General features: G+C 34.2%; 1 protein-coding gene across 3 annotated transcripts in view; it reads left to right on the top strand.

Moving 5' to 3' along the window:
• Positions 1 to 13,850, top strand: part of PlexA (plexin A) — a 74,445-nt gene that overhangs the window by 51,839 nt on the left and 8,756 nt on the right. For all 3 annotated transcript variants that reach the window (XM_081993469.1, XM_081993471.1, XM_081993470.1), the window contains exons 3-5: positions 9,811 to 9,993; positions 11,098 to 11,226; positions 12,860 to 12,960. In XM_081993469.1, the coding sequence (XP_081849595.1) occupies positions 9,811 to 9,993; positions 11,098 to 11,226; positions 12,860 to 12,960 (413 nt within the window). The remainder of the gene's footprint in view (positions 1 to 9,810; positions 9,994 to 11,097; positions 11,227 to 12,859; positions 12,961 to 13,850) is intronic.

The raw sequence follows: 13,850 nt of genomic DNA, 5'->3' as shown, positions 1-13,850 counted from the left end.
TACATCAAAGAGTTGCAATTTGCTTTGTAAGCCAGTCAATTGTTACCACAGTTTTAATTTAGCATACCAATATGCAATAATGTAGATTAGCCTACGGCGAACCACATATACATATTGCGTTAAACTATAAAATCAAACGAATGTCTGAATAGTTACTAATTATTCTATGTAGCTATTATTTATCATTTCCCAGATTTCAATGAGGAAAACATTTTGATTTTAACAAACTAAATAAATTCTGAAATGCATGTTACATAGAGTTTTTTTATTTGCCGGGTGTTTAATTTGAAAAGACCGGTCAGTCCCGACATATCCCTTAGGAACGAGTTTGGTCAGCGCTGCTGAAACAATCTTGGGATGCGTAGGTGCATCGGACCTTAAGGGCATCCGTCTGGACTATTACGGAGCAAATATAACTCAATTAAAATCCGTAATTAAGGTCCCCGGTTACCTAGCAAACCACTTTTTGCGCCTCGGTCTTGTTACAGCGACATTTATCTATCAAATCCTAAAATGCTTCTGGTTGGACAAACACTAATTAGGAAAATGCATTTGCATTTACCAAATTCATTGTTATTTCATACGCTAAATACCAGTTATTTATTTTCCTTGTATATATTTATGTGTATATCGTCATTTGTTATTTAAAACGGGCTTTGAATCAATAATTGGTTAGTTATTACACCCAATCCTGCTTCTCTGGTTACTCGTACAATGCAGAGAGAATAGATGGTGTGCAGTAATTACTGTGGAATAATAAAATAATGGAATAAAGGGGTATTATATTTTTGGACAGAAAAGGGTCGCGAACCACCGATAAATTCAGTTTTGTAATGCTTAAAGAGAGTGAACTTTTTTAAATTGAGTTCTCCCTGTCTGTCGCTGATTCTCATCACGACCGTTTTTTTTGTGGAAGTAGGCTCGTCGTTTTCTCCCATCGGGCCAAATCAGAATTTAAATTCAAAGTATAAATATTAATGTCCGCTTATTCTTCCTTTGGAGGCGTAAAAAATACAGGAAAAAAAAACGTTTCATTTTTATTATATTTGTTTACGTAATTGATTTGCCTTCAGTGGAATTTGCATTTTTTAGTTAACAATTTTTCAATTTTAAGTGCCCACGCTGCTAAATACACAAATGAAATATCCAGGTTTTAATGGATATTTCCATCAAACACATCTTTACTAAAACTTTTGCTGATAGGTTTCACACTTAATCATTAATTTTTTTCTAGATTTCCATACATTTTAATGAAACCGTTCTCGTTTTTTGTTACTTTTAATAAGACCATATAATTGGTTATACCGCTACACCAAAAAAAAACTATAATTTAAAAATAATTAACAATTTAAGTGGTTTTTAGTAGAGTTTCAATTAATTAGTATGCCAAAGTAGTCTAAAAAGATTTTCTAAGATACACGTCTAGTTAAGTTAGTCAACATCATACTGGTGTATTGCTAGACATCCAAAAAGAAATTAAAGTGACATTATTTGTATTAAACATTTAAGCAACGACATTACAGTATCGAAAACTTCAAGATCGAGTTTAGAAAAGAAACACATAATACATCATAGAAATGAAGTAACCGGGAATAGTTTTCTACAGATTCGTGTGTACGAGAGAGATTGATCGGTTCAAGAACGATGGGCAGTGTTGGATTGGTCTCCAGCGTGTAATAAGTAAGCCTTGGGAAAATGTTGACAAGTTTGCAGTCTGCCGGTAGATTGAATTTTACTTTGTCTGCCTAAAATTGTGGGCATTAATTTAGTATGGAAGTTGAGTTTCCTATAACCTTATTAAAATGTTATTGGGAAATTTTGTGAAATACGAGGGACAAAGAAATACCCCGGAAGTTTCGTTTATATGAACTCGATCAATATCGAAACTTTCCACATGTTTCGTGACGTTGACCATAATTTTTTTGTTCGGGGATTTTCTTGCTATAGATGACTTTTAGCCCTTTTATTGAACCCCCTCAGTTTGTAATGAGTATTCAGAATTAATCCCCAAGGATAAAGTTAAAAAAACCCTCCCGACATATTTCACAGTGGCATATTCCCTACCTACGCTCTTCTTTTTGCAGAGCAATTATTTAACCGGAATTTAATACGCAGCAAAGTTTTAATCGGGCTACAGGATACAAGTACGATTATAAATCAACACGGGGACTACTACGGTTCATGAAGTTGAAAACAGCCAGAACTTATAGCGAGCGAACACCATCCAAAGAATTATTTATTAAAAATATTAACTTACTTCAAAAACGGCCATTCAGCTTTTCTTTCTTGTTTATGATATTTAACCTACCGGTTAATTTTCCTTCTCCGCTTTTTTGGAAAACGAAAAACTTCTTAATTTTATTTATATGTATCAAGAATATTGTATGCGTCGCTCCCTCTAATACCCGGGTCGTGTTACAGCAAATCTTCCCTTTGAAAGCCCTAACCCCAAAAAGCAAAAAAACTTCGGACGAGAAATTTATCCACTTGCAAGGGCGGCAAAATATCGGTCTCCTCCCCTAACTTGCTGAATAAATCATAATTACTTCGTCAAATATTTAGTTATATGAAGCCGCAGCAAGGAAATTTTGGAATAGGGTAATAACACTTTGCCCTTTATTATAGTAAACTTTACCAATAAATTTGAAAAGTTTTTTTTAACTAAAAGACATTTCAAAGTCACGTTGCTCAAGGTAAATGGACTTTCCCTTTTTCCATCATACGACCAGATCTCTCACGAGTTAATAATCTACAAACTGATTGAATTTAGTCAATGGAGTTTTATGATAACTTTCGTAACTAACTTACTACTAACAGTTGACAGATGTTACGTTGGTGATAATGTTTTTTAAAAAGGTTAAATAAGCAATTTTTGACACTAAAAAAAATATTTTCCAATTACATTAGGTAAAGTCATATATTGGCTTGTTTTCTTTAAGTCGTGTTATTGGTATAACTTCCTGTATTGCCGATTTGTATATTAATGTAGTTATTGACAAAAACTATGTAATCAGCTAATGTATGAAAGACGACAAAAAGATCAATACTCACGGTAACGAGGATATTAATAAACGTCCCCCCAGTAATATTGGTTAAACAGTACAACTGGTGAAATAACCCGATTTAATGAAAGTCGGTGGAAAATCCTTTTTTATTAATACGGGAAAATTTATATAAACGAATTTATACTGGAAATTTTATGGATTCCGAATGAATGCCCTTTTTGACGAATGGCGCATATTTAGTGTGATTTTCAACTAAATTGAAAATGCCCCTGGCAATTACAATCACAAAAGTGAACTGCATTACTTTCCACAGTTTTATTGTCCGTCGGTACTGATTGTTTTTCAAAGAGCGTTGAGAGCACAATTTTACATTGGTCAAAGTAGTGTTTCAAATAAATGAAATTTACGAGTATTTCCGCCTTTGAATTATTATTTTTTTTCCAAAAGCCATCGAACCAGGTTCTATTGTTCTTACAAATGTAGTTATACGCCAAATCAGTGGCATTAGAACAGTAATAACTAACGTAATCAGAGTGTCAACTGTGATGTTATAACACAATAGGAAAACACATAAATCTTATTCTTGAGTTGGTGTGCCCACATTGTAATTCAACTTCCGTCAATTAAACCAGCATACAGCTTGCATATTATAACTTTATTAAACTAGCTTATTGTAAGTTTATATTACAATGCTTTATTTATCTACGTCTAGTCGAGTTGTGTCAATCTTATCACTGTTACTATTTAATTTACGCAAAATGCAGGATGTATTGCATTTTTTATCTATTACCACAGATAATTGGAATTTCCGTTTACTTGCAATTAAAATGTGGTTAATTCAGCAATTTTCCTGATTTTTAGTGTTTTTAGGTTAAATTCGTTTCAGCAGCAGCACTTTAAGTCTTAGTGTGGCATATATTAATTATAAATAAATTGTGCCAATTAAATCAATTGCATACAGTTTTTTTTTATTATTAATGTAATGGAGTTTATTACGTGCGTAGTTTTAAATTAATCCCCTAAAACATGTTGTCAAAATAATATCTGACAAAATTGACTTTTTTGAACAAAAAAACTTCATTCATCATTTCACATTCTATTTAAAAATCACGTTTAATTTTCAAGCTTTGCTAATCTTATATTGCAGCTTGCAGAGTGTTATTAACTATAAACCTGAAACTGATGTCCAATTTAATACCAAATCCGTCAAAAATAGCGAGTAAAGTGGGAAAATGCTATCCTGATTTAGTCAGCTGTCTAATCCATGTTGAAGCTTCATTTCGTGGTAAATGTACTTGCTTTGAAATTTACAATATTAAACTTTCAGTTTTAGTTGGTCAAAAATGCAATTTGTGTTATTAGTGCTATACATGCTAATTAAAGATATTTCAGATTGTCATTTTATTGTTCGATCAGCAATAACATAAATCAAAGGAGTAAAAGGGTTGCAATCCCTCCCTCATACAACAAATGTGGCACTGAATTTACGATTGTTCTTTGTAACTTCCGATGTAGATTTACAAAAACTTCATCAACATCGCTAAGGTCCTTTTGAACCGTTTATCCGGCCTGTGTTAACCTTTTGAACCGGTAATGCAAGACAAGCCATGTACGTAAATTTAGTTATGAGGGTTTAAGATTTCAGATAACAATTACAAAGGATAATTAACATTTTAAAGCAGTGTAGTTCAGCAAGCACGTGCCAGCGGCATTCATATGCGAAATTAACATTTACATTATTGTTATTATTAAAAAGAATAATAAAGACCAGCTACTGTGAACTATTACTGGCTTTTAATAAGTGTTGAGAGTGGTAATTGTAACAACATCCTGCATTCTGAAAGGTGGTGGAGGAAAATTGAGGACTATTCCACATGATTAGATCCAGAAGTGAAGGAACGTCAAGAAATATGAAACATATTACGCGTCTGAACGGATTTCGTTAGCGACACATTCAAAATGTTTGAGTTACTTTCAATCATATATAAACCAATTGAAAAGCTGAAAATGCGGTGACTGGCGTATTTAAAAGAAGAATGGCAAACCTGAAAAGCTTCCTATCCTGTAGAGAAAAAAGTCCAGAGAAGGGGAGCCAGGATTTTGTTATTTCGGTTTTTCTGAAAGACACGAAGTTATCAAGGGAATTTAATTTCGAGCTATTTAGTTTTTTGCCCTTAAAAACAGTAATTGTTTGATTATTGGGGATTTTTTCTTCCCATTGAAACTGGTCGGCTGGTTTCCAAGGAAATTATCCTCCTTGTTCGGCTTGCCCTAACAATGTTAGCGTCAAGGCACTTGGGCTAGAGACCTTTTAATTAAGCTCATTATTTCTTGGCTCGCCATAACAAACACACGTAATCCTTGAGATTGAATCTGACTATTCAACCGTAAAAATCCTTCATCCTTTAATAACAACGTTATATTGAAGCTAAAACAAACAGTATAGTCCCACTATCGGAGAAACCACTAATCCTGAACTCGATTACATTTACATTGGAAAATCAGAAATTCAGATGGTGTTTAATGCAGTTGAGAAATCCCTTGGTCGGGTTTATTAATTCGGTCGATTCGGAAATAGGAGAAATAAGTTGAAAAATGAAAGTTTCATCCACGTGTTTGCAGTTTCGTTACCAATCAGTACCAACTGAGTGAAAGCTTTCTCTTTTTTTTTGTTCAATGCCCACACAGAGCGTAGGTTACCGCCTGCTCGCTGCTTTTCAATTTACACCTTAATCTGATCTACCATACTATAAACTTCAAAATTAACTAAATATATGTAGGCATTCTGGAAACGCCAATCGTTCAGAGAAAAAGCAAAAAAAAAACACGTTTTAATTTTCAGTAGAAAGACGAAAAAACTAACCGCGAAGCTGGAATTTCAAATTATCGAATTCAAATAGCTCTTGACGTTCCAATATCGAGAGAATATTTCGGCTAAAGACTCTTGTCATTTTTTGGGCCAAGACGTGAAGCTGTTCGTAATGTGAAGGATAATGCGTAATTTATATTGTGATTAATATTCATTAGACGCCTTCCCCCTTTCACCCCTCTTGCCTTTCTACCAATTCGTTAAACCTGACAGCCTTGGAACCCCAAAAGGTACGCAAACCGACTTATACACTTTAAATTTGAAAAATATCTCCTTAGGGCTTTCGAAATTCCATTCATCATGTAATTTAAGAACCTTTAGAAAATTTTGTTTAAATTCTTATCGGAGTTTATATCCTAATTAGATATGACTTGTTGTCCGGGATGTTTCACAATTATACCTAGGAATCCTATAACAAAAAAGAGCTATTATAAATCAATACTTTAGACAAAGTTAAAGCAAAGAAAGTCTGATTAAAATCTTATATTATACTAGGCTGACCCAGGTGTAAAAATTCTTATATTCTTAGTTGAAAAACAGAAATCATACATAACATTATTACATATTGATCAGGTAGTGTGATCAGGACCCCACTCAGGATGCATAACTAAAAGCTCTGTGCTCTGCTAAAAGTAGAAACATTTTTGGAATCTTTATTGAATTTCCTATCTAATGACATAAAAATCACTACAAAATCAGGTAAAGTCAAGGAGAAAAGTTTGAAATGCCAGAAACCCAATTTGAAAGGACACTCAGTGACAAAATTGCCTATAAAACCCACTTGGAGTGAGAAAATGACTGTTTTAAGCACATTTCTGGAATCCTCATTGAATTTCCTATCTAATGACATAAAAAACACTAAAAAATCAGGTAAAGTCAGGAAGAAAAGTGGTGTAAAAATTTGAACTGCCAGAAACACAGTTTGGAAAGACAGTCAGTGACAAAATCGCTTGTAAAACCCACTTGGAATGAGAAAATGACTGTTTTAAGTACATTTTTGGAATCCTCATTAAATTTCCTATCTAATGACATAAAAAACACTAAAAAATCAGGTAAAGTCAGGGAGAAAAGTGGTGTCAAAGTTTGAACTGCCAGAAACACAATTTTAAAAGACAGTCAGGGACAAAATCGCTTGTAAAACCCAGTTGGAATGAGAAAATGACTGTTTTAAGTACATTTTTGGAATCCTCATTAAATTTCCCATCTAATGACATAAAAAACACTAAAAAATCAGGTAAAGTCAGGAAGAAAAGTGGTGTCAAAATTTGAACTGCCAGAAACACAGTTTGAAAAGACACTCAGTGACAAAATCGCTTATAAAACCTACTTGGAGTGAGAAAATTACTGTTTTAAGCACATTTCTGGAATCCTCATTGACTTTCCTGTCTAATGACATAAAAAACGCTAAAAAATTAGGTTAAGTCAGGGAGAAAAGTGGTGTCAAAGTTTGAACTGCCAGAAACACAATTTTAAAAGACAGTCAGGGACAAAATCGCTTGTAAAACCCACTTGGAATGAGAAAATGACTGTTTTAAGTACATTTTTGGAATCCTCATTAAATTTCCTATCTAATGACATAAAAAACACTAAAAAATCAAGTAAAGTCAGGGAGAAAAGTGGTGTCAAAATTTGAACTGCCAGAAACACAGTTTGGAAAGACAGTCAGTGACAAAATCGCTTATAAAACCGACTTGGAGTGAGAAAATTACTGTTTTAAGCACATTTCTGGAATCCTCATTGACTTTCCTATCTAATGACATAAAAAACGCTAAAAAATCAGGTAAAGTCAGGGAGAAAAGTGGTGTCAAAGTTTGAACTGCCAGAAACACAGTTTGAAAAGACAGTCAGTGACAAAATCACCCATAAAACCGACTTTGAGTGAGAAAATTACTGTTTTAAGCACATTTTTGGAATCCTCATTCAATTTCCTATCTAATGACATAAAAAACACTAAAAAATCAGGTAAAGTCAGGAAGAAAAGTGGTCAAAATTTGAACTGCCAGAAACACAGTTTGAAAAGACAGTCAGTGACAAAATCGCTTGTAAAACCCACTTGGAATGAGAAAATGTCTGTTTTAAGTACATTTTTGGAATCCTCATTTCGCTATTCACACTTAAATGCTGCTTTTCCTGACAGATTCACATGAATGTTTGTACGTATTTAGAACCTGAACCTAAACGAACCTAACTTACCTACTTCCCAAAAACTTGATTTAAAAAAAAAAGAGAAGAAACTAACGGTCACTAAAAATACAGATAAATAAAAATATCTAACTGTTCTAAACAGGTGTCACTAATCTAGATATTACACTTATATGATCGTTAACTTTATAGCAAAACGGTAAAGAAATAATTCTCAAGGAGACAAGGCCGATCGAAGAGATTTAAGTGTTACAGTTAACGGTGAAACTGTAATTCGTTGCGCAAGAATAGTTTTTGTTTTCTTTTTAAATCAACAATAATGAAAGTTTACCGTCTGTTAACTCGGTTAGGCTACGAATTAACCGGCTAGTTATTTTTGCATAGCGCAGTTGATACGGCGAAAGAATTAAATTGGCACTTACCTAGGTACACGAAAATTAAACAGTTACATTTTTGTATTTGTGTTTCCAGTAGTTCGGCATGCTTTGCGAGAAGTCATTTGCTGTTTCAAAATATGCGTCTTCCAGACGAAATTAAATTTTAACCAGGTCTAGGCATCTTTCATACATTCCAGCAAACAGCGAGAAAATGAAAATATCAAGCATATCCTGTCTGACGGATATATTTAAATGTCTTTAGGTGTGGTTTATCTGCCCACAATGTCTCTGTTTATAAACAAACATCCAGTCTAATCTACACTTTTAGCGGAAAATTCCCGCTTTTATGTTGCTGCTTTATTAATTCTTTCTTCACATTGTAGGAAAGTTTGTAAAAATGCACCTAGTTTGTTAGAACCTGCCACTTTTAACTTGAAAAGAAAAGTTTTTCATCTAGTTCTCTTTATAACAGAACTTGAATGTCTATGCTAAAATATATAAGATATAAGATATTCTTTAATGTCATCAAAACTGACACTATCAATGACTTGTTTTTTTTTTTGTAAAAATTATACACAATCTACTCTAACATTTTTAAGGTTGTTTAAGTTCACATGCATCCTTATTCCAAAATTTTCTTAAAATCAAGAAAATTTTCTTCACCAGATTGGAAAACTTACAAAACTTGGTGGTAAAGAAAGGTCGAAAGTTCTAATTCTTCTTTAGCTGATCTGTTGAATGCAGTAAACTATAAATATGGAAACAGACATATATACCGAAACCGATGTAACTTTAACAGAAAACAGACACGCACATCCACACTTAATATAGAAGGATATGAAAACTCCCTGGTTGAAGCTAAATAATCTTGTCAGAAAGGTCTGAGGTTCGGTAATAAATTTGGGGTGGTTCATCTCTGCGTATTCCCACCTGGTGCAATAATATCTTGACCTCAAACGCCCAGGTAGAGTTGTAAGTTAATTCCATTTTGCTCTATAGAAGTTCTTAGAGTTAAAGTTACCGAAACAGCTTTATAGCTCAATTTGTGCACGAATTTCATTTGCTTCGGACTTTATTTTAGGTGAAAGAACAAATGGTGTTCCATCTTGCTTAAACTGAGTGCCCACGCATTTTACTCGAAAATGTTTCTATACAGAAAACGTACTTCTAAATTCAATCACGGTGCTGGTTGCGGTTTTCTTTATAAAGTTAATTCCGCAAAGGGCTTTCTTCGGGAATAACCAGGAAAATGTGTTCCAAAGAGTATATTCACATTCGCGGCAGCTTCGTTTTACCTCACAATTTAATTATTTTAAATCTTCTCTCGCGGCTTTTCACATTTTTAAACATCTGATTGGTGACTTAAATCTAGATTTAGGTATTATTTTACCATATTATAATTTTATATTTTTTGCAGAAATTATCCTCAATTGGAGAAGATTTTTGCGGTTTGGACGTCAACACACCACTTGGAGGAGAACAAGCAGTTTTAACTTCTCCCGTTCTGATTTTCAATACCAGACTTACCGCTGTTGTTGCCACATCTACTGGTGATTTCACTGTCGTCTTCATTGGCACCAGTACTGGACATCTGAAAAAAGTAAGCACTTTGTATTGATAACCAGTTAGTTGGAAGTAAATACTCAATATGGGCTGTCACAAACAAAATTAAACAATAGCGAAAAACAGACAGTATAAATACTGTTTCGATTTATCGATGGCATCATCAGGTGAATAAATAATTATAATGGGTATCTGTCAGAGTCCTTTATCGAATGCCTCGCGTTGGTTTTTGTGATCGACAGCGGGGAATAAAATATAGAATTCGAGAGTAGCGAGACATACAAAAGCAGATTAGGAAAGACAAACGTCGAATGGCAATGGCGAGAACAAATTGTATAAATCTCTTTGTTTAAGCGTGCGAGGCTGAATCGACTGGTTTGGGCCGATATGTCGATGTCGAGCTTGAAGCGATTTGGGCTCCAAGCAATTGATACTTTGATAATTAGTCGGCTCTGTGTGATATCTCGAGACGTGGATTTATCCGTGGCGAAGATTTGTGGGGTTGTTTTGACCCTCTTTTAAACGAAAGCAACAGGACTGGCCGTGGTTTTATTTAGTCCCCTCCAAATGCTTCGCTCATCCAACTTCTGTCTGTTATTTTAATAATTTGCATTACAAAAAAATTGTTGTAACACCTAATCAATATTTATGTGCCATTCAACAAATTAATTGCATTTATATCGGTGGAGTAATATGAATATCCGACGCACAATTAGTGTATGTATTTATTATCAGCCAAAATCCGAATCCAATTCGGATTACCTACACACAGTTCTGATAAACACATTAAGCGCTATTAGCGCCGATTGGGTGAAGTGAAATTGTGTCCATTACTCTAAGACGTATTACTATCGATTTCTACGGTATTAAGGTTAATTGTAATCTCTTTTTGGTCGTATATCAACATTTACTGATTCATATGATAATCTCAATGAATAATATTGTCTCCAGTTAATGGAGGGATGGAAATTTCTCATTTCAGGAAGTACCTAAAGAAAGTAAAAAATCATTTGATAAGAGAGGAATTTCTATGCTAGGAGGATGATGCCCAACAGCCCGTAGATAGCATGCATGCGTGTTGTTTATTTACGCCTGTGGTTTCAGATGCCCTTTCATAAATGGAATTTAATTTCCGTTTCAGGTCGTCGTGGAATCGCAAACATCTGCCCTGGAATATGGCGACATAATTGTTGAAGAAGGTTCTCCAGTGAATCAGGATTTGCACTTTGATTCCCAGCTTATGCATCTTTACGTGATGACAGAGAGAAAGGTAAGATTGTTGCATTTTGTTCGTTTATTTTAACCGACTTGGGGATTGATGCAAGTCACGAAGTTCGTGAAGTGCGAAAGACAAAACGTAAAGAAATTAAATTATAGATGCCATTGAGTGCTCTGATAAGTTTCGTAAATTCTTTCTGACAATTCTAAAGGCTTAACGGGAATTTTTTATTAACTTCAAATATTAAGCCAGCAGTTCTCGTGTGGCTAAACTTTTAAATAACGTGTCTATTGTCTAACTCCCTCTCGATATTTTACTTGCGTTGATGAATTTTTAAACACACGTTATCTCCTTTTTCCGGTAGAATTTTATACTTTTGTCTCATTTAGCCTTTGATACTTTATCTCCACTGGTTCATGTGATAAACGGACCGTTTTATTGTTCTTTCAATAAAGAACTTTACACCCATCTAGGTTATTTCCAGCTGGGTGCATTGTAGGATGAAAGTAATGATAATCAGATAAAATCCACTTTATAGCTTATATGATTAAGTTCTGATAATGAACCCAGTAAGTCAGAAAAGTATGTAATTTAAAATTCTAATAATAACAAAAAATTAGCGTGTAGTTGCATTAAACACGTGAAAATGTGATGGTCGAGAAGAAATGTGATTCGATCTGCAAATTAATGTCAGCCAAACATGCTACACCGGCCACCAACTTTCAGTGTTATTACACTACTTACCTTGTAATAGGATCAATTTCCGCTTTCTGTATCCCAGGTGCAGTTAAAACCATAAAGGTTAATTATAAGATTTACTGATTAGAAAAAACAGCGCAGCTGCCATACTGGTGCCTCACACTAAATGTGAATTTGCCTCTTAGGCATCAGCGATAAAACTAAATAGTTCTGCTGGTTGATAGGAAACATAAAATTTGACAAGCGTGTGACAGAAATTTATGGAAGGCAAGTTAAATTAGGATCATCGTGACATAATTCCCCTTTATCACGTTTACCAGATATTTACGAGCGTCACACAATAGTCGCGGTAATTCCGAACTGTCCACTGTCCACTGGCAATTTAGATTTCCAGTTGAAAAACTTGTTTTTTTTTCCACTTGTTTACCGGAGTTCAAATTAATATCAATGCAGGTATTTTTAATGAATAATCGATAATAATTGTTGACGTACTGATTATATCTCCAGCTTTAGTTCCATTAGTCATTAAGGACAATAGATTGACAAAATGTACCTTGTTTATTCTATCGCTTTGTTGTCATACTTAATAGCTCTAGGGACCTACGTTATGCATACGGTTAGGAGTACAATTTTAAACAGGAGAAACACAATTATGCTAAGCAAGCCCTGATTAGGGTTTGGTATTCAAATTTTCGACATTTTTTTCTTGCCACCCCTCGTTATATGGAGAGCAAACTGCGTTAATCATTCGGTACCGAATTTGTTAAATGGAAAATTTCACCGGAGCTATATAACAAGCAAAATCCTAACCAGCATTTCATATCAAACAGCAAACAAACTGGAAATACGAGTAGTTCCAGCTTTGTGTGTAAAGTTTGGAGACAAATATCAACTTTAATTGAGTAGTTTACATTCAGGTGCTTATTATACGGCCATAGCAAATATGAAAGCCGTCTGTATTATATTTTACTATTTACTGTTTCAGGTTTCCAAGGTAAAAGTGCAAGAATGTACAGTTTACCGGAATTGTATGGACTGCTTGGGAGTGAAGGATCCATATTGTGGATGGTGCTCTTTAGAAAACAAGTAAGTTTTTTCGAAACCTTTCACAGTTTTGCTCTCTGTGACTGGGAACAAGTGAGATGAGATGGTTCCATTTACATTCACTCTAAAACTAAATGGAGTTAAACTAAATATTATGTTTAAACTCATTTAATAGTCACAAAGCAGAAACAAGAGGATGGTTTGGAAATTCGTCAAGCAAAAATCTCTGAACAATTTTCGTGGTAGAGATATTAAAAATGATGAGTAACTTAGTTAAGGCAAAGTCAAATATCAGCGAAAAAAATTTTGTGGAGCGAAACTCATTACGGTTTGCTAACACAGAGGCCGACCCTGTTTTAATCTGTTTTAGTTCTCCAACCCTGAAGGCGAGAGAGAGTTTTCATTTTATCGCACGACAATAATTTCCCGGTTTAAGTTGAACCGGGTCGGCAGCAAGTAAACAGGCTTTTGTAAAGGTGGAAGCTCTTTAATATCTATCTTCCTAGTTATTGATTCGCACTTTGAAAGGTATTTATTGGGATTTAAAAAGTCTCCTTTTGAACCAGAAAACTTTTAAACCGGCTTATTTGACACGAAATTTAATTTAAAAAGTTCGCTTCTCGCTGAGATACAAACACTGAACATAATTCAAAACCCCTCAGTTGAGAGGTTTAAGAAAATGACACGGCATGTCCGTCACTTCAGAAAATTAGAACATTGTTAAATAATTTAGTGTTTTATTTGGCAAAACAAAACTGAAATTAACCATGCCAATCTGAAAAGCCAAAGCCATATAGTAGGGGTATAAAGCCATTTATTTTTCATAGCTTTGCAAGTATATAAAATATACATTGGATATGAATGGTTTACACGCTTTTTGCATTTGCACCTGCTGTGTCCTCCCGTTTTTACAATTTTTTCCGTGTCATTTC

Source organism: Ips typographus, linkage group LG16 (genome assembly GCF_016097725.1).
Source record: "Ips typographus isolate SLU linkage group LG16, UJ_Ityp_2.0, whole genome shotgun sequence".
In the NCBI taxonomy this organism is placed as follows: Eukaryota; Metazoa; Arthropoda; class Insecta; order Coleoptera; family Curculionidae; genus Ips; species Ips typographus.
Note: the sequence above shows the minus strand (reverse complement) of the source record. Positions and strands in the feature narration are given on the sequence as shown.